Source organism: Sinohyriopsis cumingii, chromosome 12 (assembly GCF_028554795.1).
Source record: "Sinohyriopsis cumingii isolate HCF-2022 chromosome 12, ASM2855479v2, whole genome shotgun sequence".
In the NCBI taxonomy this organism is placed as follows: Eukaryota; Metazoa; Mollusca; class Bivalvia; order Unionida; family Unionidae; genus Sinohyriopsis; species Sinohyriopsis cumingii.
The window spans coordinates 122887580-122913617 of record NC_142972.1 but is presented as its reverse complement, the minus strand read 5'-3'; the positions used below and the strand labels follow the sequence as shown (position 1 = coordinate 122913617).

The 26038-nt window shown below is 35.3% G+C and overlaps 1 protein-coding gene across 1 annotated transcript in view; it reads right to left on the bottom strand.

The window, feature by feature from the left end:
* Positions 1–26038, bottom strand: part of LOC149787379 (RING finger and SPRY domain-containing protein 1-like) — a 114332-nt gene that overhangs the window by 57595 nt on the left and 30699 nt on the right. Inside the window, exons 9-11 of the mRNA XM_089977966.1 lie at positions 22941–23045; positions 14727–14870; positions 12291–12402 (exon numbers count right to left, since the gene is read on the bottom strand). Coding sequence (XP_089834092.1) covers positions 12291–12402; positions 14727–14870; positions 22941–23045 — 361 coding nt within the window. The remainder of the gene's footprint in view (positions 1–12290; positions 12403–14726; positions 14871–22940; positions 23046–26038) is intronic.

Here is a 26038-nt window from a genome sequence, read left to right as displayed (position 1 = left end):
TTTTGAAAGCTATGGCTGAACAGACTCGAAAACACAAAATCCCCAGTCATCTTTCAATAACATACTGCCTAGTTGTGTTAGAAACATCGTTTTTCATTGGCTATTTGACGTGTGCATGAGCAGAAGTGTAAAAGTTGGGTATTTTTTTTTATGTTTTTTTTTTTGTGGCTAAACAGAGCCATTATTTTTGTATGGAGACCACTCTTTATTCCAAATGCCCATCTTATCCTACTTTTTGCAAAGGCTCATCTGTCTGTTTGCAGTTCATACCAGTTTGCCTTAGATCTGAGACCAAAAAGTCTAAAATCCGGACACAAAATCAGATTCCGATCACGCGCGAATTTTGGGTAAAAAAAAGTCGGGTCCAAAAAATGAGGTTTTTCTATCTGTATTTTGTAGTGCAACTAGATATTCCAGATTATCTGGCATCACTGCAGAGCTACATCTGTCTACCTTTCTATAATACCACCCACTTTAGTGTATCGTGCATGACCATGATGCTATACAGCTCGTCAGTAGGCTACTAACTCCTGCCCCATAAAGTAGTCGCTAGGGGTTAATGTGTTAACATGATACTGACTTTGTCTATTTTGGTATAGTCAGATAAAAGTTCTTTCCAAAGGCAACATTAATCTATCTGTTACTCGTATAATCAATGTCATCCAAGATCTTTAAAAGTTAAGTTCATAGACAAAACCTGAAATCTGCAGTTTATATGTCCAACAGATTTCAAATGAACTGAAATTTTAATTCATTTTGTCTGAAAAGGCCATGGGTTTCATTGCTCTTGGAAATTTAAATCTGCCAGTGCTTCAGAAGAAAAGCATATCAGGGTATATTTGTGCTTTTTTATATATAAAAACACTAGGTATAAAATACACACTTAAAATAACCTGTGAGTCATGGCAGTGGATATAAGTACCAAAAATAATGCACAATATAATAAAGTCATTTAAAAAGTTCTGAATATTAGTATACTGTACAATCAAGTTCTTTATTAGTGAACAGTAAGTGTAACAGTGCATCCCCCTCAAGGTACTACCCATGCACCACTACACACTTTCTCAATCAATCTGGTTATCCAATTAATACGCCATTTTGTATCCACTTCTAGTAATGTTATTCCTATACTGGAAAGCGTCAGCCTCTAAGTGAATCTTTTGCCAAAAATCACCTGGATCTAAATCAGAGTTGTATGAAGGGTTTGGAAAAATTTGCATTCTCTATTCCTCCAGGAAGTCTGTCGTGACAGCAGATTTTGTGTTTGTAAATTATCATGGAGCAGATGCATACCTCAGGTAACAGTGCATGGCAGGTGGTTCAGTAGTGTTCCACAACTTTTTGCAACACTTTGGAAGCATAAAAATGTCCACTGACACTAGTCAAGTCAGGTACAGGGATGGCCAGGCTTTTTGCATAAAAAAAAATGCATAAAAACTCTTGACAGTCCATCGACATTCATTGATTTTTTTTATCTAAGCTCATTATTTTCTCTTAAGTCTGGTTAAAAAATGTAACCCCATGTTTCATCACCATGACAACCTCTTTCATACGTCCCTGGTCACTTGTTTTATGTTTGGTGGGTAGTTGTTTGGCTATTTCAATGCAAGTCTGTTTTGGATTAGCTGTCAACAAATGCAGGACACCTGTTGCAGATATCATTCTGAGCTTAAAATGAACAATTTATGCATGTGATACTAGAAATCTGTTTCAACCACCACAGCAGCCACTTCCAGTTCACCAACTCCACGCAATTTTCTTTCAAAACATGTTCCATGGACTTGTGACCATCTTCACAAAAATACCTCAAAATTGTAGTATATGAGAGAGAACTACATATGTAATCTTCATCCAAGTCAGCCTTGATATCAGTTTGAGACTAGTCAGCCTTGATATCAGTTTAAGAGCATCCAGATTTTAAAGCATGCTCTTTGCTCAGTAGTAGAATTGTTCTTCTTCTTTGACATTTTTTTGTCTTTCAATCTGAATTAAATTTAGTGACATCTTTACAAAAATAAAAGAATTAAACTAAAAATATTCAGAACTTTTCAAATAACCCTCATATGTGATAACATAAATGACAAATGTTTCAGGCACTTTAAGAACTGTCAAACTCTATTTCACCAAATATATTAAACTTTGCTTCCAAACATTTCAGAATCTGCAACAAATATGGTCTTACTAGACTAAAATCAATATCAGAAGAAAAAAAAGGCACCCCCCCCCCAACTGCTTGCAAACCAATGTCTATATTTTTATTTTTGTTTATGCTAGCTTGCAACTTTTCATTGTTGCTAACATGAATATCTAATCAAATGTTTTTTCAGTTCTTTTCATCCACTCACCACTCACAACATGTCAGTGTAATAGTGTCTCTTGACTGTAATAATTCATTGTTTTAAACGTTATCTTAAAGCCAATTATTGTATCTACTGAGAGTGTTACTTGTTATACTTCTACTTCATACTTTTTATTCAGTTATAAACAATAAATTATTCATTTTAATCACTAAGAAGTTTACTTTGCAAATCTGTAAAAACGATTTATTGAAATGTTTCCATCTTATATTTTAACATTTATTTTTTCATCTATTTTGCAATTTTTAGCAAGCAGAAGAGCTCCGTATAATCCAAAAACATGTGATTCTGAATAATGAATATCATGTGTTACTTCCCTTTACAGAGAAAAGAAATGTAGGTAACAATGTAGAGAAAAAAAACCTGATTATAAATTAAGAATTATTTTCTGAGTTTAAGGAAGGTCCAGTATAAAATCAATAATCAGTTCCACCTAACTGATATTCCATTACAATTGGTTATAAAGAGTAAATTTTAATTTTTGTTTCAGTTATATCTTTGCTCAAGAGTTCAAAATGTTAATACTTAAACAGGAGTAATCTCTTGAATGACATTCATACTTTAACCTTTTAAAATTTTAAAAAAATTCTATTGTTATTTTTGTTAACAACTTTGATAAATGAAAGCAACTTTTTATGGCTGATCAGATTTATGTAATTGAATTTTCACACTCCCCAACAAACCCTTTCATTCATACACATGTCTGTTATTTAAAGTATAGAAGAACAGGGTTTTCTTGTCATTATCTACAAATAATATCATGGATTTTACATTTAAACTGAAACAAATCATCAAAATTTGATTAAATTTATTAGCTCAACATTTTAACAGCAAAATCATGTAATACAGTCAAACCCGGTTATCTCGATTACGTCGGGGGTGTAAAAAAATCGTCGACATAACCGGGTCCCTAGATATCCGGGTTCATAAAAACCGGTAATTTTAAAAATGTCCTTGAGCATTACTCCTGTCTCTTGCTGGTGTTTACTGGAATCCCCTCCCACTGCATGTTACAATAAAATAAACAAAACGCTTAATTGATAATAAAATGAAATGAACTAACCTGGTGTTGTTATCATTTATTCCTTTTTTATCATCATAAGTAATTTATTAAAGAAAAAATATATCTATGAACTCCTTATATCACATGTAGCGTATGCATCCATTACTGTAGTGTGCATCACTTATGTCAGATAACACACGACGCATTTTTATAATTGATGTGAATATTGAAAAACAAATCATGTTTGGTTGTACTCAGAGGTTTGAATATGTTATCAGATTGAAAAATGGATCAAAGAAAATCACAAACGAGAGAGTGAGAGAGAAACATCCACCGATTGCTTTCAGGCACCCGCCATTCACGCATAACGCGGTGTTAGGTGCAAAATAACCAAGATTGTATTATATCCAGGTTAATATATGACAGTATCTCGCAGATAAAGATCAATAAATGTTTTTGAAAATACATGTACATGTACATGTACATTGACTGTGAGTGCAAATGAGGAAAAGGGATCCTATAAACCAACTCTGCTAGACGCCATCATGTATGCCCGTGCAGCTTGGAACAGTGTATCGCCGAAAACCATTCAAAACTGCTGGTTCCATTGTATTTTTCCGGAAATTTCTGATGAAGAATTTCACCAGCAGTGTTTAATTGCACAAGAAATTAAAGAGCCTCAATCAGAAATAGGTCTTGAAGCGATGGCTGATGAGATTGCGGACTCCATAGGCATTGCTCGGGATGAATTTTCTAATTATGTTCACGTGGATGATGATGCCAATGCCTATGGTGAACTTACTGATGAGGAAATAATCCAATCGGTGACAACGAAGCAGATACAATCATGCAAGCAAGATGATGATGATGATGATGATGATCAGCCTATCACTATCCCAAGCTACAGTGAAATGGCTGAATGCATTAAAAAAATGAAATTGTTTGTGGCAAGTGTCGACGGTGCCGAGCATATGTATGAAAACGTAAGTGCTTTTGAATCGTTCGTTACAGATCAGCACCGGAGTAAACAAAAGCAGACTGATATTACTTCATATTTTCTACAAATCGATCGCTTTTGCTGACTATTTCTTGTACAATTTCTGTGAGATTAACGTTAAAAAGTTGCATTTCGTCGAATTAAGCGGGTCCACATGTTACTTCGGACCGAAACTTATGCCCGACATAACCGGGTTATCGACTTAACAGAGGTCGAGATAAGCGGGTAAAAAATAGCATAACAAAGAAGAATTTTTTCGGGACCGGACCAAAACGCTCGACATAAGCGGGTTGTCGAGATAACCGAGGTCGAGATAAGTGGGTTTGACTGTAATGACTTTACATTCCAAATTATGAAAGTCTGTACCTACAGAGTATGGTATGGTTTTATATTTGTAAGTTATGAAGGGAACAAATAATTCATATTGATTGTAGTGAATTGGAACTCCTATATATAGCAAACCATTTACACAGGAGTTTTACTAACCTTTGTGTTTTGCATGCAACTAAAAAGAAGTACTCTCCCTTTCCACAATCGATTATGGACTTTCACAATCAATTATCTTATTGGTTCGTTCAAATAATCGATGATCGATTATAATCAATAATTGGAACAACACTACTTATAGATATAACCATTTAATCCAAGTCTGCTCAACGTCACATAAAAAAGTATGACTTCGAGATTGATAACAAGCTCAGCAAGATTATTAAGCTTGAATCTCACTCATCGTCAATTCTGATCATATCAGCTCATATTCTTCTGAGTTTAATAATCAAAATTAGATCAGAAATATGACTCCCGAATATGATAACAAGATTAGCCAATCAGATGTAAGACTAATCATTTGTATGTGTGTATCTTGCTCATTATCAAACATGTCAGAAATCTTGATGACATCAAAACTGGATCAAAAATATGGACTCTAGCATGGTAACCTGTCCAGCCAATCAGATGCAAGATCACCTCATTAATGTTTTCTGTCTTTGAGTGTAATGTCTAGTGCTCTATGTTATTACTTAAGGACAAGGGATATGCATTGATCTACCAAAGATTTGTTTGAGAGTTTTTCCATGTGAGGAAGAAGATGTATATGGCTGAAATAATAAACAAGAAGCTCAAACAGGTCTGACATCATTCACCTGGTTTCAAAATTTAACAGACTTGTGTAGTATTGTAAGCCGATGTAAACTAAGACCCAAACTTTAAATCAAGTCAATACTACCTATACAGTCTGATACAAAGTCTTTTCAAAGATAAAGCTTGAATTAATATGTATAGCTGTTGCTGTTGTAGGGTTTAACACCATTTTTCAGCATATGGCGGCCAGTATTAATGATTGAGGAATAACTCAGGAAAACCCCGGAAAGAACCAGCATCCCACGAGAAGCTACTGGCAAGCTTTCTCACATGCCCACACTGGCTGAATCCGAGACTCGAACCCACACAGACAGAGGTGAGATGGCAGTGATCCGTAACGGACAGCACTTTAGACCACTCGGGGCCCCCAATATGCATAGTCCCTTGCTCATAATCCATGTCATCCAAATAAGCTTTAATTAGTTGTCTACAGAATTAAATGGCTTTCATTCAAACTGATACTATAGTTCACAAGTGTTTTTTGTTATGGCCATTGGCTTCTACACCCTTGGTAATTATAACTGAAAGTGTTTCAATGGCAAGGCATACTGAGGAAACTCTTTGAAATAAAAGCTTCAAAAATAAACAAAAGTCCCTCAAAGTGACTGACACTCTACTGGGCAAAAAGAATTTCCAGGAATTCAGGATAAGACCATTTTTTTCCTTTTAGCTGCGGAGTGTTTTAACCATCTCTGACATTCTCCAGCAATAGGAGGATTTTCAAAGTAGCTGCTGTGGTACATATACTTGATGTCAGCCTGACAAAGTGGGCATCGTTAAAAAATCCCCATGTCATGAAGATATCCATTCATGGGGAGTGTGATTTTAAAGACAATTATCATGGAAGCTATACTGGATGTATCACTCACACCAATTCCATTTAGGACCAATTAGGTATCATAAGAAGTCAAGTGCTTAAAACTGCATATGGACAACTGAGCAGCACCATTTTCATTTAGGACCAACTAGATCATGGGATGAATGTGTGTAAAAGTTTCAAGGCAATCCTAGTTTAGGAGGTGTAGCAATAATTAATTTGTGTTAATAGATGACACACAACAGACATCCCATAAACCCTTCTAGTCTATGCCCAGTAAAGCTAAAATTAAAAACAAAAATTTCAAAACAATTCAGGATATATAAAATTCAAAACAATAATGCAAGATATATGTAATAAAAGCAAACGGCAAATCTTTCCGACATTTTAATGTGGCAGTGCTAGCAATTGTCAAACTCTATTTCCCTCAACATATCAAACTTGCTTTCAAAGGTGTAAGAACTGTAAGAGTCAATTTTGGCACCTAATCGGATCCAGATAAAATATGAGCCTGTCTCTCTTCATTAAATATGCATTTTTTAATTCTATCCAGGACAGCATTTAATAAAGGAAATTAGCTATTAAACAGCCAATGGTTCTCTTCTCCACTGTGGTACCTATATTCATTGCTTATATATACACTGGCTAAAATGCTTCAACTACACATATTGCCAAAAAGTATATTTCCTAAATTGTGAATTTTCATGCAATGTACATACATGTAATAGTCAGTGACAAGATTTATAAAACTTTATTTCTGTTTTGAAACAATGTTTAAATAATGTGTACATTTCCATTAAGTTTGGCTGATTATCTCTAAAACTTACTTTGATCTTCAATTAAAACATTTTGCACATGATTATGTTTAGCACTGACTTGCTGTCAAAATCTTGCCAGAAGTACCACAGAAACAGCAATTTATGTATTTCTTGATCAATTTCTTCAAACAAATGCAGTTCATATGCATTGTATATTAATAATAGTTGAGTGATGATACTGCATATAGAGAAGAATTAAAAAACTCTAATAATAAAATCTGTTTTGTTTATGGATCATTTTGAGGAAAAGCTTACTTTCTATTATTAATAATTCTAGAAAATGAATTCCTTATGATCATTAGTCTTAAATATTTCACTCCTGAGAGTGAGAGACTAAGAAAGTCAGAAACAGAGAGGAGAGACTGTGTGTGCAATAGCTATAAACCATGCAGTACATGAGGCACTTGATCAACACATATAGGAGTTTTATTACTTCATCAAGCAAGGATATCAGTTTTGATACATTTACTGTCAAGATGATGAGTGAACAGGTACCGGTTTCTTATTTTATATCAAATGGGTCTCCAGAACGCAATGAAAACAAAAAATATAGTAAGACAGATTGATACAAATGTATTTGTTCCAGAAAACAATGCTCTCCCATCCATGATTTTATCACTGACCATCATTACTGTGGCATAACCAATTAGAACTCAACATTATCTTTTTCCTAAACATGGTATTCAGTGGTTATCATAATCAGAAAGTGGCTCAAGATTTGATTTTTGGAGAAAATTCTGTAATACATGAATTAATGCATTTATTTCATACAGTTTTTAAATTTTTATTAAAAATGACTTGGAAATTATATAGGGCCTATTATGAATATCCAGCTATTTATGCCAGCCTGCAAATGCACATCTTCCAAAACATTATATCTATAACTTTGTAAAGAAATTCTGATCCTTAACAACAATGTACACAATTTATGCCAGCCTGCAAATGCACATATTCCAAAACAATATATCTATAACTGTGTAAAGAAATTCTGATCCTTAACAACAATGCACACAATTTATGCAAATAGCCTGCAAATGCACATATTCCAAAACAATATATCTATAACTGTGTAAAGAAATTCTGATCCTTAACAACAATGCACGCAATTTATGCAAATAGCCTGCAAATGCACATATTCCAAAACAATATATCTATAACTGTGTAAAGAAATTCTGATCCTTAACAACAACACACGCAATTTATGCAAATAGCCTGCAAATGCACATCTTCCAAAACAATATATCTATAACTGTGTAAAGAAATTCTGATCCTTAACAACAATGCACACAATTTATGCCAGCCTGCAAATGCACATCTTCCAAAACAATATCTTGATACTGTTTTTATTTTCAGTTATATACGACAAATTATTCATTGTAATCCCTGAAGTATATTAATTTTCAGACTTTTGTTGTTCTATTGAAATCTATTTGTCTTCAAAAAACTTTGTATCTGGTTTGCATAATTTTTGCAAGGGGAAGAACTCTATGCAACTTATAACAGTAATTCTCAAAAATCAATATCTTGAGATTTTACTTTTCTTGCTTTCCTATAGACAGAATAATAAAAAATGATTACACTGAATGCTATCTGAAAATTATAACTGTGGTAAATTTCAATAATATGCACAGATCTTGCACATAATAAAACTCACTGGACATCCTGGTGATTTCAATCTACTGACCACTCAAACCAAAGATACAGTTCATCCAAGTTGAGCAAATCAAATGCAGTATCAGGTTCCTAATAGGTACCAATAACACTTATTACTAAACTTGTACAAAGTCACAGAAGCCAATATTCCAAGTCTGATTGAAATCTGATCAGGAATATACTCTTCCATGAAGTAACAAGTCAGCCAATTAAATGCATGATCAACTCATTAATATACATGGATTGTGCTTGTTACTAATGATAAAAAGCTCATTTCAACGCTTGATTAAAATCAGAGTAGAAAAATGGTTTCCAGGTTATTCCGATACATGATGGATCTCATTCATTATCCAGTCTGTCTCAGATCTTCCTGATATAAGCCATACATATATTCCACGTTTGATCAAACTGGATCTGAAATAAAGGCTAACAAACTCTGCCAATCAGATGCAAGTTCTCCTCATTAATATGCATGGATTTCAGTCATTACTGAACTTGTTTGAGATCTTGATGATATACGCATATATTCCAAGTTGGATTAAAATAGATATAAAACACGAGGCCTGTGTGCAAACAAGCCAATGTCAATAGATGGATAATAGATGATGGACATCAGCACCATGCCATAATCTTGATGGGCCATATGGCCAGGATACTAAATAAAAACAGCATGTCACCAGACTAGTAAGAGTTTAACGTGGTTTTTTCTGAGTTCATCGTGATATAAACTGTCAGTTGCCGACTCACACAGCAAATAATGCCCAAAGGGCGTTATGTAAGCTGTGTGAGTCGGCAACTGACAGTTTATACCACGATGAACTCAGAAAAAACGTTAAACTCTTATAACTGAAACTGTAATTATTTGTTATGTTATTTTGTTTGCATCATTAAAAAACAGAAATCTTAATTGAGCGTAGTAATACATGTTTGTGGTTTTTCTGTTACGTAGCTATTTACAGCACTTAGGATGTCCAGCTTGATCACAAATAAGATCATCATAATACCAGTCCTTCAACCAATGGAAGCCAAATTTTTTAAATTATTTTTTTTTTGTTTGTTAGAATGTTGTTTTTCTTTAATGGTTACTTCATGTCTGCCTTAACTGGCGGTGTTTATCTTATGCTGTACACGTGACTCTATTTATAGAAGTGGAAAAGTAGTTCTCCTTACAGTTCATACAGAAATGAACGGAATTCATTTTGATCACGTGGTAACATTCTGACCAATGGAAATGTTACTTTCCTGTACCACTACTGGCATTGCAATTATTCTTTCTTTAAGGAAACTCACAAAAATGTCGATATTCTAAGTAAGGCATACCACTGTCAAAAGAGGCATTCTAGAACAATGTAAGAAGAAGAGTACCAATATGGCACATTATAGTCAGGTGAGATAGAAATTACTGTAATGGTCTGAAAATCAAATCAGGTCAACAACAAAAAAAAACATAAATATGGCAAAATAAATTCTATTTGTCTACCCTTAGTGGATTTTGTTTAATCATGCCAACAAGGTTTGTGTCAGAAGGAAGTCCAATAAGTATAAAATGTGAAACTGTTTTGCTGTAATAGCCTGAAATTGTACTCAGTTCATATAAAAGTTAATTCTGAAAATAGGCAATAAATTTCCCAAGTGGTTTTTGTTTAATTGTTCTAACAGTTTTGAGCCCAACAAAGTCCAACAAGGCTGACAAGAGTAACATGAGTGGCTTATTTTATGCCCACTACATGTTTAATATTTCTCAACAAAGACACTAATATTGTTGTAAAAAAGCCAATTTTCCCTTTTTCAGTCAGTATCCTTGACCTCTGAACTTATAACCACAAAAATGGTAGGCTTCTACCTTGCCTCATTACCTGCCATCCACATGGCTTGATAACTGTAGATGATGGACAACTCAAGGTAATATACAGAAACCATTATTCTTCTTTACGTCAGTGACCTTGACTTTTCACCTTTTTTAATCCTCAAATTGAAAGGATCCTTCCTTACCCCAAGTGCAAGCCATCCAACAAGTCTGGTGTTATGTATATCTATTTTTCTGGTAACTCCTGGCATATAATTTTATCTGTAATCTTTTCTAATAATAAAATCATTAGTAAATATGTTTATGAGATTCAGACTTTTTCCCACTGGACAGATCAGTCAGTATCTTAGAATAATTAAGTTAATCCCCACTGGATGGAATCATGCGAGTTCTTCTATGATGATGGAAATTTGTGATTTGTCACATAGGTAGTAGTGATAATATGCATGTTTAGCTTTGTAACTATATATAAGTAGCTTGGACTGGGAAGTTTTCTTAATCTTATTTATTGTGTTCTTGTTGTTACATCAAGTCTGTGGGCATATTTTGTGATGTATTTAGGTATCATCTGAGAGGAAAACATTTGTTTGGATTATTTGGTGGAAACAGAAAGTGCTCACTAGAGTACAATATTATTTTGGAACTATTGTTATTTACTCAAAGGAGTTCTGGACAACGTCATTTTGACAATATCACAATTCTTGGTAAACCAGTACACTTCTGGATCTGAAATTTATACGGAAAATTTCCTTCCTCTTGATTTTAATATAACTTTTTCAGGATTATTTTGGATTCAGTTCATAATCCTTTAAGTTCCTTTAAACTTTTAATTTTACAACACTGATAATTAAATTATTTGTTGAGTTTTACAAAACTTGTTGGTTTTGCTTCTTTCTGTTACTCAGTTTATAATCACTGAGCCATAACACTGGTAATTAATTATTAGATAACTTGAGTTATTGTGCAGAAACCATTTTTCTGCTTTCAGAAATTGCAACCCTGACCTATGACCTTCTGACCCCAAATCTATAGGGTTTTTCTTTCCCTCAAATACAAGCCATACAAACAGTTTGGTGACTTGAGTTATTGTGCAGAAATTAAACTGGTATCTGAAAGATGTACAGATAGATGGACAGACAGACACGAAATGCTTTGCCTGATGGTGGGTGTATAAAGATGTGTAAACAACTGAAAAATTGCTGTAACTGCCTGAACATCAAAACCAGTTCCTCTACACTTAATTAAAAATAAGCCTGCCATTTTATTTTGTTTGAAGTGGTTTTTACTTAATCATGATCATAAAAATAGCCATGACCCACATGTTCAAAATGCGTAATAAACCTACAAAATCTAATGAGGTCATCTACATAGGCACAGAAATATGCTAGCCAAATTTCACCCCTCTATGTTTAGCTATTTTTGCACAACAGGCTTCTTGGAAAGGATTGACATACCAATGTACAGACAAGAGCAAATCAAGATGCTCAATCAACAACAGTCTGATACATGGACCAAATTCTGCTAAATTAGCATGAAGATCTATCAGGGCATCTACTTATGCATTGCAATATTTCATTTGTCGCCATCAAGTAATCTGGACTATCCTGGAGGGGCAGGAGGATGATCAAGATACCCCAACCCCACCCACTCAAATCTGCACTTGCAGTAAGGGCATACAAGAACAAAGTTGTGACAGACCTGATTTCCAGCAGGGGTGAGCTTGGGAATGACTATGAGCTCCATACCAGATTCGCTGCCTGCAGCCATCATAGGCTATGGAGAACTCATCATCACCAATACCATATCCTTCCTGCAACAGAAAAAATGAACAGATGTATATTACAGATGTATATTCCAGGTAGTGACTGTATGAGTGCTTGTGAGATATTATGTGCTTATACAAGGGTGTAAGTTACACAAGTTTTAAAAACTTCAAAACAAACATCCTTAATATACATCTATGCATCTCCCCTTCCTAAAGGAAAGCCATATCTAAAAGTATGTCAAGCTACATTTAATATCTTCATGTCTAATTGCATAACAACTTGTCATATGGTACTTAATAATGTAAAAATTGTGAAAAGGCAATGACTGAATATAAAAGCATTTTCTTCTTGAATAAATGATGAATTAGGTCAGCTCCAAGTACAGACACAATTTTTTTCAAGTAAAAAGGATGGATTAAGTCTACTTGTAGCATAGTAGCTTTTTTCAAGAGAAATGGCTGGATTAGATTAGCACTTAGTAGGGACACATTTTTTCAAGTGAAAAGAATGGATTAAGTGAATTTCTGATATATTAGCATTATTTAAGTCAAGAATACAAGCATTTTTTTAAAGTGAAAAGGATAGATGAGGTAAATACTTGGGTATATTAGCATTTTTCCAAAGAAAAGGATGGATTTGGTGAATTATTAATACAGAATCATTTTTCTCGATAGATAAGGATGGATTAGGTCAACTCTAAGAATAGTCAGGGAGCATTGTAGTTATTGGGTGTGGTTCTGCAGTTTTCAAGTTATGCCAGTGCCTGTGGAGACAGATGAAACCAAGTGGTAGCTGCATGAGTGATTGGACACTTTTATGCAATGAAAGTGTATGTAAAGTTATTATATTGGGATCTCAACTGTTTTGAAGTTATTATACAGAGACTGATCTCTTGGAATCAAGAGCAATGCAAGAAACCAATGAACACTGCAAGAGTCATTTCCCCTTGTCATGCCAAATAAGTGTTTATAGAGTTGGGTTATGAACAGTTAATATTGCCCAGTTCTCAGTACTAGTGTTTAAATGTACATGCATATTTATACTTACATCTTTATGCAAATTTTGTCATGTGAACAGATTTGCACACATATGTATATCTGCTTATTGGTACAAAACAAATCTGCATAAGTAAATCTGTACCTGTGTAAAATTTAGCATATTGAATGCACAGCAAAATATGTAAATGTGTATAATTTAACTCATTTATATAAAACGTTGGCCATAAAATTAGATGGCTTTTTTTTCTTCAAAACTTTCAGCAGGGTTGAAACTGGAACAGTCTGTTTATTAGTGGCTATCCAGTTCTGGTAGCATTTGCTTGATAACATATGTCTATCTGTATATCCTACAAACACTGTCTCAAGGTATGGTATTTGAATGATTGATGGATACACTGATTAACAGATTTAAGGATGGATGGATGGGTCAGTGAATAAATGGATCAATGGGATGGGTTGGTGGGTAGATCATGTCATCTGGCAGAAAGAAAAAAACTAGATAGTACAACAAAATATTTTTCATATTATTTTTGTTACCTGAGAGGAGCTAAATAAAAAATAAACAAGAAATTAATTCAGAGGACATAAATATTTCTGCCTAACTAGTAAAAACATAAGAAGCCTACGTTGCAGATGTAACAGCAAACATTTTAGGTCAATCAGGACCACATCTCACTAAAATGTATTAAACCTGACCTGGCATCTATTTATGTTAAAACCTTTACGATGATCATGTTTAAACAATGGCGTACTTCACAAGTTATGGAGAGTCATAAGCAAAATTCTAAGCTGAAAGGGGACTTCATTCTGAAACATTCTGATCAGTGAAAAAACTGAAACTCAACCAGGCAAATGTCTTCTTAACAAAACAACCCACATGAAATTTGAATCATGTAAATTCCATCATTACATTTTAACACTAAATAATAAATAGACTGAAACTCAACCAGGCAACTGTCTTCTTAACAAAACGACCCACATGAAATTTGGATTATGTAAATTCCGTCATTACATTTTAGCACTAAATAATAAATAGACTGAAACTCAACCAGGCAACTGTCTTCTTAACAAAATGACCCACATGAAATTCCATTCATGTAAATTCTATCATTAAATTTTAGCACTAAATAATAAATAGACCTTACTTTTAAATTTAATTTTTGAGTAAACTGTGACAGACAAATTTATTATTATCTGACAAGAGCAAATAACCTTTCATGACATGTTAATTGTATATTATCAACTGCAACGCCAAACAGGTAAAACTTATATATCAAGGGCAAAGCGAATTTTTTCTTCACTTTTTCAACGATTTTAAGATTGTCTGCAAACATATGTTGTATGAGGCCCTTTTTATGATCTCAGCTTACATGGTTAAGGAAACTACTATCTTTGGTTGCCCAGCCGATCTGCATGACACCAGCTGTAATAACTGTAACCTCATAGTACCACACACCAGAGTCCACTTGAAATGTTGACCTGACACTTTCAAATGAGGAGGCATCACACCTGGCCTGAAGACAAGAAATGAAAAAACTGTTTTGAATGCATTTAGGTGATGACCTTTATGCAATATAATGAAAGCTTTAAGTCCAAAACTAAATGTAGAGACTATTCCATTTTACAAGTAAATCAATGACCAGTTTATAGCAGATTTTATGACATCAATACAAGGACGAAAATACATTTTAGCTTTCAAATTGTTGACAAAACATAATTATATATACAAACAGTTGTCTTAACTAAATGATATACCCCTACAGTACATGAATTTAACTTAGCTAGTCATTTTACAACATACTGAAAAACGATCAAAGCTGAGTGTGGCTTTCAGGTTAACATGTCGTTTTTGCACAAAAAGTTGTCTCTAGAAAATCCGATTCAGGCAAGACACAAATATGCTTCAAAAAATGACGATTCATTGGGTCATTCAGAAACACTATATATGGAATTGAAACCCAAAACATTTTGTTCATATATAATGCATACATATTTTACTGCACACAGTTGAATTCTGTGCAACTCATCAAGAGGCATTTCCTCACCAAGTTCAATAATTCTGAAATACAACTCAGTAATGCATAACGAGATTTATCAAGATGCATCCCCTCACCATGTTTCAGGTATGACAGTATGTATACAAGATGCAAAAATCTGAGATAAATACAAAATTTTAATAAGAATGTACAATTAATTTAAATGTGCAAAGTTAGCCCCAAGCCCAGCCCTAGGGCAAGGCAAATGAGGCAACTACCTTGGACCCGGTGCTTTCAGGCAATTCAATTTTTTTGCGTGGGGCCCCAAGCTCATCGCTTGCTGCCTTGGGCCCCACATGCTGTCCTGGGCCCCACATATCCTAGGGCCGGGCCTGGTTAGCCCCTTTAGCCCCTTTCCTGAGGGAAGGTGTCCTGAAACCCACTCCAAACTGCTACCCAAAACCTAGGAAGAAACTAATTTTTTCTAGTAAAATATGTTTTTTCACAAACACTTACCCAATCATAATACTTTAGAACTATTATTACCTCATGAATGCAACAATCCCAGATAACACTTTTGCTAAACTGAGTTATAGGTTATCTCCCCAATTAGATGGCAGTCAGGCAGAGTGATCTCCCCTTGATATAGGACTGGTGGTAAAACCTAAGAATATCTCAGTAACTACTGGAGCGTAAAGCACACTCTCTATATAGATATAACTGGGGGGAGGCTGGAAGCGTGTATGTGTATCATGATTGGGTAAGTATTTGCAAAGAAACATTTTACTAGCAAAAATTAGTTTCTTCCTTAAATACGTTACCAAATCAAAATACCTTAGGAGAATAGATAAGAGATGGAGGGAGGTACATCGCCTTACCCAAGAGAAGCCACCTTTAGTCCCCTAAAGTATATAAGACTGTTTCTAGGTTACACGACTGGAGAAGACTCCATTTGTCAGGGAGCAGCTTCAAAATGGAAAAAGTTTAATTCCCACGAATCCAGCAGAAGTCATGAGGCTGGGTCTTATAAAGCTTTCGAAGAAGGCTGAAAGGTGACCTGTTGTGCCATGGCTATAGGTCCCAAAATGAGCCCTTTGGAAAGGAAGATCTCTGACGTAAAAACTGGAGAATGTGGACTCCAATCTCCATCCCACGGCATAGATAGTATCAGCTAGAGAACAGTTCCAGTTAAAGGTAATTCAAGTTGCAATTTCTCTAACCTGGTGACCCAAAATGCAGAACAAATTCATCTGACTTCTGATATACAGGGCAAAAAATCTACTCAATCCACTATAAAAGGGTCTTTGCTATTATATCATCCTGTCTCTGTTTGAGAGGTAAAAATAGGTGTGATTTTCTTCTATGCAATGGCTCTGTCTTTCTAAGATACCACTTCAAAGCTCATACTGTGTCTTGCAGGTGGCCTTGAATGGAAGCTGCCAAAGTTGAAGATGATTTCAGTACAAAGGTCTGGTTACCCAAAGACAGGAGCCTGTTCTTGGCAAATGAAAGAGGGAACTGTCATAAATGAAACTGATCCATCTTGTTGGAACTGCATGTAATTCACTGATTCTGCCTACCATCACTATCATGATGAGGAAGCAGGTCTTGTATGAAAGGTGAGTTAAAGATGTCCTTGAAAGTGGTTCAGTTGGTGTTTTGTTCAACCAGGTTAGTACCTATGATAGGTTCAACTTTGGGCACAGAGCCTACATTTTTGGCTGTGTAAGTTCGAAGTTGGAGAGGAGGTTGGATAAGTCTTTGTTTTATCTGATATCTCTCTTCCATGATGATGAAACCTTTGATTGTGCTTGATGCTAACTTTGTATCTTTGAAAATCTACAAGAGGAAGTCAGCTATTTCAGGTATTGATGCCATTAGGGGCATAATGAGTTCTTGTGTGCAAAATTTTGCTCTTGTATGGTTCCGGAGTGGAGGACCTTCTTGCTTGAGTACTTCTCTTCATGACTGGTTGCGAGAACTGTTTATTTTTAAAGGCCTGCTTAATATGGTCCAGATATGCAGGTTCAGTTATCTCTGGATTGGGGTGAAACAACTGCCTTCATGGTTGTTTGAGTAGATGATGGAAATTCTTTTTTTTCTGGGGAAATTCTGTTCTGAGATTGATGGGGTCATTTATCCATGACTTCTTTCATCTGAGTGGTGCAATAAGGATGAGGCAACATTCCTGTTCTCTTGCTTTTTGTATCACCTTTAGAATCAGAGGTGTTGGAAGGTAGGCATATGCGTCCAGGCATTTCCAATCTAGGAATAGTGTGCCACTTCCCCCACTTTGGGATCTGGGACTGACTAGACAAAGGTTGGAAGCTTTGCCTTTCACCTTGATGCAAACAGGTCCACCAATGATCGGTCCCATCTAGTAGATATCTGATTGAAAACCAAGGGATGGAGAGACCATTCCATCTGAACAAGTTGATTGTTCAGAAACAAAGCTAGCTATATCTGGTTGTTTGGAATATGACGAACTTGGACATGGATTTGTTGTTGACGACACCACCTAAGAAAGTCCCACATGACTATGCAAAGTCTGGGGACTTCATTCCGCCTTGCTGTTTCAAGTAAGTCACCACCGTAGAGTTGTTGGATAAAATGAGTACTCCCTTTCCAGTTAAAAATTCCTGCCACCAGTGAAAGGTTTTCAAAATGGCATTCATCTCCAGTATGTTAATGCCAGTCCTGGGGAGACCACACTCCACTGGCTTCCTGAAAAGTCGGAGAGCCTTCAATACTTACATCCATACAGACTGTGATCTCTGGAGGTTGTACTTGCAGAGGTATAAGCCCTGTGAGCCAAGTTAGGTTGCTCCAGTTCCGCCGATGGTACTACATATTTGTACAAATGGCAGAAAGTTGGTCCAGTGGGCAAACATTTTGCCTCCATTGGGATAAAAGAATCATCTGTATTGGGAGCGTATCAAAGTAACACACGATGGTGAGGTCTGCTGCCAAGTTCAGCCAGCCTTGATGGTGAAGGATTTCCCTCGAGAGTAATGAAGCAACCATAGTCTGGATTTTCAATGCCTGTCCCTGAGGGAGACGTACTCTGTTAACCCATGTAATGAATTCCATACCTAGATGAACAAATTGTTGAAATGGTACTAGGTAGGATTTGTCCTTGTTGATGAGGAAACCCAGATTTGTAAGGAGTGTAATGAAGGTTTTCATATTGTGTTCTAAGATATAACTTACCTTATGTTTTTGCAGAATGTCATCCTGGTAACTTGATTTCACTGCCTTGGACATGAGCCATAACATGGTTCATCAGACGAGTGAAGACCAAGGAACTGATGTTGATTCCAAGTGGAAGCAAATGGAATTGATAAACAATGTCACTGTCGGTGAATCACAGGAACTTCCTGGAAGCCTTGTGAATAGGGACGTGAAGATGTCCATATTTTAAGTCCACACTGACTGTAAAGTCTCTCTCTTGAACAAGCATTCAAACTGCAACAGGGTGTTTCCATTGAGAATCAAGGAGAGTTAATAAATTGATTGAAGGTGCTAATGTCAATGACAGGGTGCAGAGTGCCATTTGCCTTTGGGACCAAGAAAAGTCTGGAATAAAATCCTGGATAATTTATATTTCGAACAATCTTAGTGCTCTTTTCTGGAGAAGGTTGTTTATTTCTTGCTGCAAAGTTGTGGCTTTTAAATGGGTCTTTTAGAATGTATGTAACTGATGGGACTCTGGACAGAGGAGGAGTGTTTTTAAAGTGATACAGAGTCCCTCGGAAACCACTTTTATCAGGTCCATTGATCACTTTGAGATACTAATCTTGGCATCACAAATAGAGTACTCTGAAGACGTATGTGGGTTAGACTGATCACCATAATTGCCTGTTTACACTAGGTTCAACAGACTGGATGACCGATTGACTTCCTGGAACTTATCATGTATGTGTTGAAGTCTTTGTTCCTTATGATCCCTATTAGCAGGTCTAGGCCACTTGAAACAAAAATAAGCCATGTCTGTAGGGATTATGTCATCCAAGTCATAATGTTGGGACAGGTTATGGGATGTTTGATCAATTTGACTGGTCTGTGATTCAGCTGTGAGGGATGATATTTTGTTTTGCTTATTCCTTTGTTGATCATTAAAAGATGTAGCGTTGGACAGGATGGGGAGGACAGGCCTATAGCTAACAATGAGGAGTTCTGTGACATAGGTGCTGGGGCTGTCTCTGATCATACAGAATTCTGGTGTTTTGTAACTGAAGAGTCCTTTGTTGATTTATTTCCATCATCTGCAAAAAAAATCCCACAATGAGGATATGTCAGCATGTATGCTTGTGGTGTCTTTGTCCTCAGTCTTGAGTTTCTGTGCTTTGCCCATGCTCTATTCTCAAAGACAAATAGAGCAGAACACATAAACCTATTGTAGCTCTGCATCTGTCTCTTATTATTACACACAAAGTCAGTGCAGAGCTATGCCTGGTAAATAGCAGACGAATTTAATAAGACTATATACAGTGGAGCCTCATTAATCCGGACACATTCGTTCCCAGCGAATATGTCCGGATTAACGAGTTTTCCGGATAATTGAATCATGCACATGTTTTATTTTACGATATCATTACACCGTTTATATGTACATGTATATGCTAGCTTTAAATGTAATGTACTGTATATTCAATAATGGTTGAAATAAATTAATGAATACATCTATTAATCTGTGTTTATTTCACATTATTATAACATGTGCTTGTACGTACATATACAGTAAATAGAAGTTTAGACAATTAACACATCTAACACATCACACTATGTCCATGTACATGTATGTACTGTACATACATTTATTATGTCAATTTCCTGAAGAAGTCTGTAACCTTTGTTTGCCTGGATTCTTTGAAGCCCTATACTGTCCACAGCTTAAAAATGTCAACTGTATTTGCACAGCAAACAATAAACTGTGATTGTTACATACAATTGGTAAACAACAAAGAGGCTTAATGACACTTTTAATTTTAAATAAAACATATGTTATGTCAAAAAGCGTGGACGATTTGATCCCAGTGTGTTTATTTAATTATTAACACCCCCGTCGGCGACTAGCTAAAACAGACATTGTTTATACAATCGCTGGTTACAATATGGTCACGCTACTTAGTTATTGATAGTGGCCATAGATTCTCAAGGGCTTCACTACTGTGTTTTATGTATTATTCTTCTGATTGTATTTTCACATATGATTTTTTGAATTTTCTTATTTCTGGACAGATTATTTCCAGATTATTGAGACAAGTTTTAATGTAATTTTACACTTTGGTCCCCGATTTTGATTTCTGGATCCGGAATGCGGATTTCTTGATTAACGGAGCAAATTAACATTTAGGAATTCTGTTCCCGTTGAATTATGTCCGGATAGCGAGGTTTCCGGATAAATGGAGTCCGGATTAACAAGGCTCCACTGTATATATATATATATATATATATATATATATATATATATATATATATATATATATATATATATATATATATAAAGAGTTTCCGATAGGTCTAAGGGTCATGCATGAACATAAAATAAAAATTACAGCCTGAAATTATCGTGAAGTTGCATAGGTTCCCAGTGCAAGTACAATTAAATGTGTACAGATCACAAAGTGTGGTAATATTGCAAAGGCAGAGCTCTATCAATATAGAAAGAAAGAAAAGTTAAAATATAAATGGTGTATACTTTCCTTAGAAGTGAGAACTCCTCCAACTTGCATGAAAGTTGATTCTGGCTTTTGCGAGGTCTCTCGTGATGACAGCATACTTCTTGGCACAAGTGGAAGTAGTAATTGTGATATTCACATGTTTTGCCACCAATTTCTATATTAAGGAGAGATCACTCTTCCTGACCATCGCCTATGTGGGCAGATAACTTTAAGCTCTTTTTAGCTAAAAGTGTTATCTGGGAGGGCTGGATTTGTGAGCTAGCATTAGTTCTCCCGAGGTATTAAGGCTGGGTAACGTATTTAAAAAAGAAATAATGACTTTAATGCTGTAAGCCTGTATATAAGTATATGCTTTTATATGTATAGATGTTGACTTTCCTATATTTCGTATAGGCAAGCAAAAAATGACAAAGTAACTGCAACTGACCTATAAAAACCTTCCAGGGACCAAAATGTACGAAGCAAAAATTTACTGTTCTACAGATGCAATATGAACAACATATATCCATTAAATTGAAATATAAAATTAGCCTATATCTAAATATCTCATTCCAGGCTGTAAGAAAAGCTCCTCAAGTCACACAAGGCTTCCCAAACTTTGAACACATCAAACAATAATTTGCACATGTCAATTTGAGACAGATAGTTAGCTTTTTATAAGCTTTTGGCAATTTTATCCAACAATTTAACATTAAATACTCAATTATACTTTGGTTATTACTTTATGAGTAAACCACAGAAGACCAATTTAATATTTTTAGCAAGGAGGATAACCCTTTCTGACATGTTAATTGCATATCATCAACTAAAAATAAGTAAATTTTAAGTATGGAGGATAAACTGATTATTTTTTTCTTCTCCCTTCTGATCAACGATTTATGATTTCAAGAATGTCTACAAATATATCTTATAAAAGGCCCTGTTTATGATCTAGTTACATGGTTAAGAAAACTATTATCTTTGCTTGCCCAACCAATTTGCATGACACCAGCTGTAATATCTGTAAAAACATAGTACCACACATGACTGTCCACTTGAAATATGAATCTAACAATTTAAAATAATTTCTGTGCAGTGACCTTCAACCCTTCCAGGGACTATAAGGGTGGAGGCCAAAAATTACAGCTGCCCCACTGATGGTTATCATATGGGCAACAGATCTATGAAGTACGTAGAGATTCAATGGATAAACACACGGATAGAGGGTATCACAATATCCCTGGTGCTAAAATGTTGGGGTAATAAAGCTGATTATTTAATTATTGGTTTTCTTGTGACTTATATGTATGTAATGATCTGAGCCCAGTTTTTTGTGTTTAGCATGCATATTAAAGATGATCTATTTGGATCAGCACATACAGTTATATTTAGGCCTGTCATCTATGTGAATACAAAAATATCATGTTTGAACCATATTTTTAGTCACACAGATAGTTCAATGACTAGTGCAAAAAATAAAACAATAAGTGAATGTTTTGTAAATACACATCAAATCAGAGCCTGTTTTATCGCATATATAACTTGGAGGCTATCTTTTTAATAAAAACTTGAAAACTCAAAACAATTTCATTTTTATGTTGTCATAAAACTGAAAGTTAATCCAGATTTTTCCTTCAAATTCTGTAGCAACTACTGGGCAAGTGACTGTTGTGCGCCCTGCAAATTTTTCACACAGGTGAGACTGCCAGACAAGAGATTTTTCAAACCTTGTATACTATATCAACTACATGAAAGTAAGTTGTCTGTACATCTATTCCTTCTTCACAAGAAATAATAATAATAATCTTAATAAATTATTTTCAGAGGGTAATCAAATTAGTTTATAAAAACCAATCTCCCTCTGTTATGTACAAAGTGTCTGCATGTAAAAGTTCAAAGATGCTAAGTACATATAGTGGCAAAATGATAATAACTTTGGACTTACCTCTAACCCATCAGCGGAGATTTTCAAGTATTCGCTAACATCATTTGAATTCAACATCACATTAATATTAGTTAGATCTTCTTTTAGATAAGAATAATGTCGACCCTGAAAAACAGAATTTGATAAAATAATTTCTGTTGGTATTACCTTTTGTGCTTTTTTTTGTAAAAATAGGCATTTTATTCATACTGTGGTCTTTATATACCCAGAGAAGAGACACTGTTTGTCCACAGAATCCAGGAAAACTGGTGAAAAATAGAGAATGCCAGCAATTATTAGGAAACAAAATATGCCAGTGTTTATTGTATGACACATGCTGTCTTTATTTTGAAGGAATATGGGACATGTACCAATTTGCTAAAACTAGCTCATGTCAATTTTCAGATGGCAAATTTACTAAATTATCAGTTTCTGCATTTCATCACTATAAAAATAAAATGCTTCGATAGCAAATATTTGATCGACTGACTATAAAATGAACTAAACATATTTTTTAAAAGTGTTGTTTTCTTGTTTCATTATCCTATCATAAACTGTTCAGCTTTGGAAATAAAAAAAACCCTTTCTTTAACAAAGTCCTTTGCTGAGAAGGAATTGACCCCACAACTGAGGTTAAATTTTGACACTGAGGGGTCAGAAAAAAATGTACAAAACTGAGTAGGGACAAGAGTGGTATGAATAGCACATTACACACCCACCAAGTGTTTAACAGTCATTTAGACACCCACCAAGTATTTAAGTCACTTCTTGTACCCCCGAACAAGTGTTTAACAGTCACTTACACACCCACCAAGTGTTAACAGTCATCTATGCAAGCACAACAGTCATACATACACACTGTAACAGGCCATATAAATATATAAAACAATAAATAGATACATCCTCAGCAATGAAAGAGCAGTACTCATCAAGTTACATCCTCAGCAATGAGAGAGCAGTACTCATCAAGGTAATTCCTCAGCAATGAGAGAGCAGTACTCATCAAGATACATCCTCAGCAATGAGAGAGTAATACTCATCAATTCCTCAGCAATGAGAGAATAGTACTCATCAAGATACATCCTCAGCAATGAGTAGTGCTCATCAAGATACATCTTCAGCAATAAGAGCAGTATTCATCAAGTTACATCCTCAGCAATGAGAGTAATACTCATCAAGAGAATTCCTCAGCAATGAGTGAGCAGTACTCATCAAGATACATCCTCAGCAATGAGAGAGTAGTACTCATGAACATAATTCCTCAGCAGAGAGAATAGTACTCATCAAGATACATCCTCAGCAATGAAAGAGTAGTACTCATCAAGTGAATTCATCAGCAATGAGAGAATAGTACTCATCAAGATAATTCTTCAGCAATGAGAGAGTAGTACTCATCAAGAAGTTGTTGTAGGGTTTAACGCCATTTTTCAGCACAAGATAGTCTATACATGGCGGCCAGTATAATTGGTGGAGGAAGAACCCTGGAAAACCCCGGGAAGAACCACCGACCCACGAGAAGCTACTGACAGGCTTTCTCATGTACCAACGTTAGCTGAGGCTGAGACTCAAACTCACACAGACAGAGGTGAGATGGCAGTGATCCGTAATGGTGAGTGCTTTAGACCATTCAGGGACCCAACTCATCAAGATACATCCTCAGCAATGATATAGTAGTATTCATCAAGATACATCCTCAGCAATGAGAGAGTAGTACTCATCAAGATAATTCCTCAGCAATGAGAGAGTAGTACTCATCAAGATAATTCCTCAGCAATGAGAGAGTAGTACTCATCAAGATACATCCTCAGCAATGAGGGAGTAGTACTCATCAAGATACATCCTCAGCAATGAGGGAGCAGTACTCATCAAGATACATCCTCTCACCAAGATTTGCAATTCTAAATTGGGCAGTATGTACACAGCATATGAAAAATACCTACATGGTCCTGAGCAAATGCAAAAACTTAATCTACACCAGTAAAATGTGAAATCAAGCCCGTGTTCTTCTCTCTGTAGTACTAATGATGCATATAATCATTTAGTTTATTAATTCTAGCACGAACAATCAAAACAATTTGACCAAAGTTAAAGTATAATATGGGTCACAGTGATCTACTTAGTGATGATAACCCATCAAGATGCATCTGCTCACCAGATTTCATGATCCCAGGTTTAACATGCAATCATGAGCTAACTGCAAAAAGCTGAGTCAATAAAACGTGAAACAGGGCACAATGACATACTGCTGTAAGGATGTGGTTTCTAACAGGAATGTATACAGTACTTTGATGATGCTAGCATGAACAGAGTTTGAGAAATAAACTTAAAACACAAAATTTAACCCAAAAGTGTGAAATATGGGTCACAGAGACCTACTTTTGTGATGAGGGTAAAGTAATTTGTCAAGATGCATTCCCTCACCAAGTTTCATGATTCCAGGTATAACAGGATTATACATGGTGCAAAAGAAAAACAGAGTTAAACACAAAAGCTTAACCAAGTACGTACAACTAATTTACATTTATGCACAAAGTTAGACCCCCTTTGCTCCCTTCCTGGGTGGAACCAGTTAAATGCTATAAAATTTATTCCAAATTGTTGTCTAGGGTCTTGAAAGAGAGAATACAAAGGCATGTACACATGCATATGTTTTATGTGCAGACACTGGCAACCTGGGGCAGTACAATAACTCTCCCCTAATATGTGGCAGTGAACTAAAATGTATGCCTGTAGAGGAACAATAGCTTCATGTTGTATTAGAACAAAACAGGGTTATAATTTATTACAAACTTTAATTCATTCAGAATTTGAGATTATGAAAGTATTTCCATAAAAAAATTTACATTTAAAACAACACTCAGCATATTTTAAAATGTTTGGCTAAATTTTCCTAAATATCTATTCAGTGATAATGTTGCCATCCTGTGAAAACATACAACACTTTGTACTGCTAACATTTTGTAACAATACAAGCCAGCATATAATAGTTTTGAAACTTTTATTTTGACTTAAGTTACATGAAAAACCTTATAAAGTTTAACCACAGCAACATTTCCAAACCTTAAGGTAGTGATCTCCCTTTTGTTTTTAATTATGGTAAGACTTCAGTTGCTTGAATA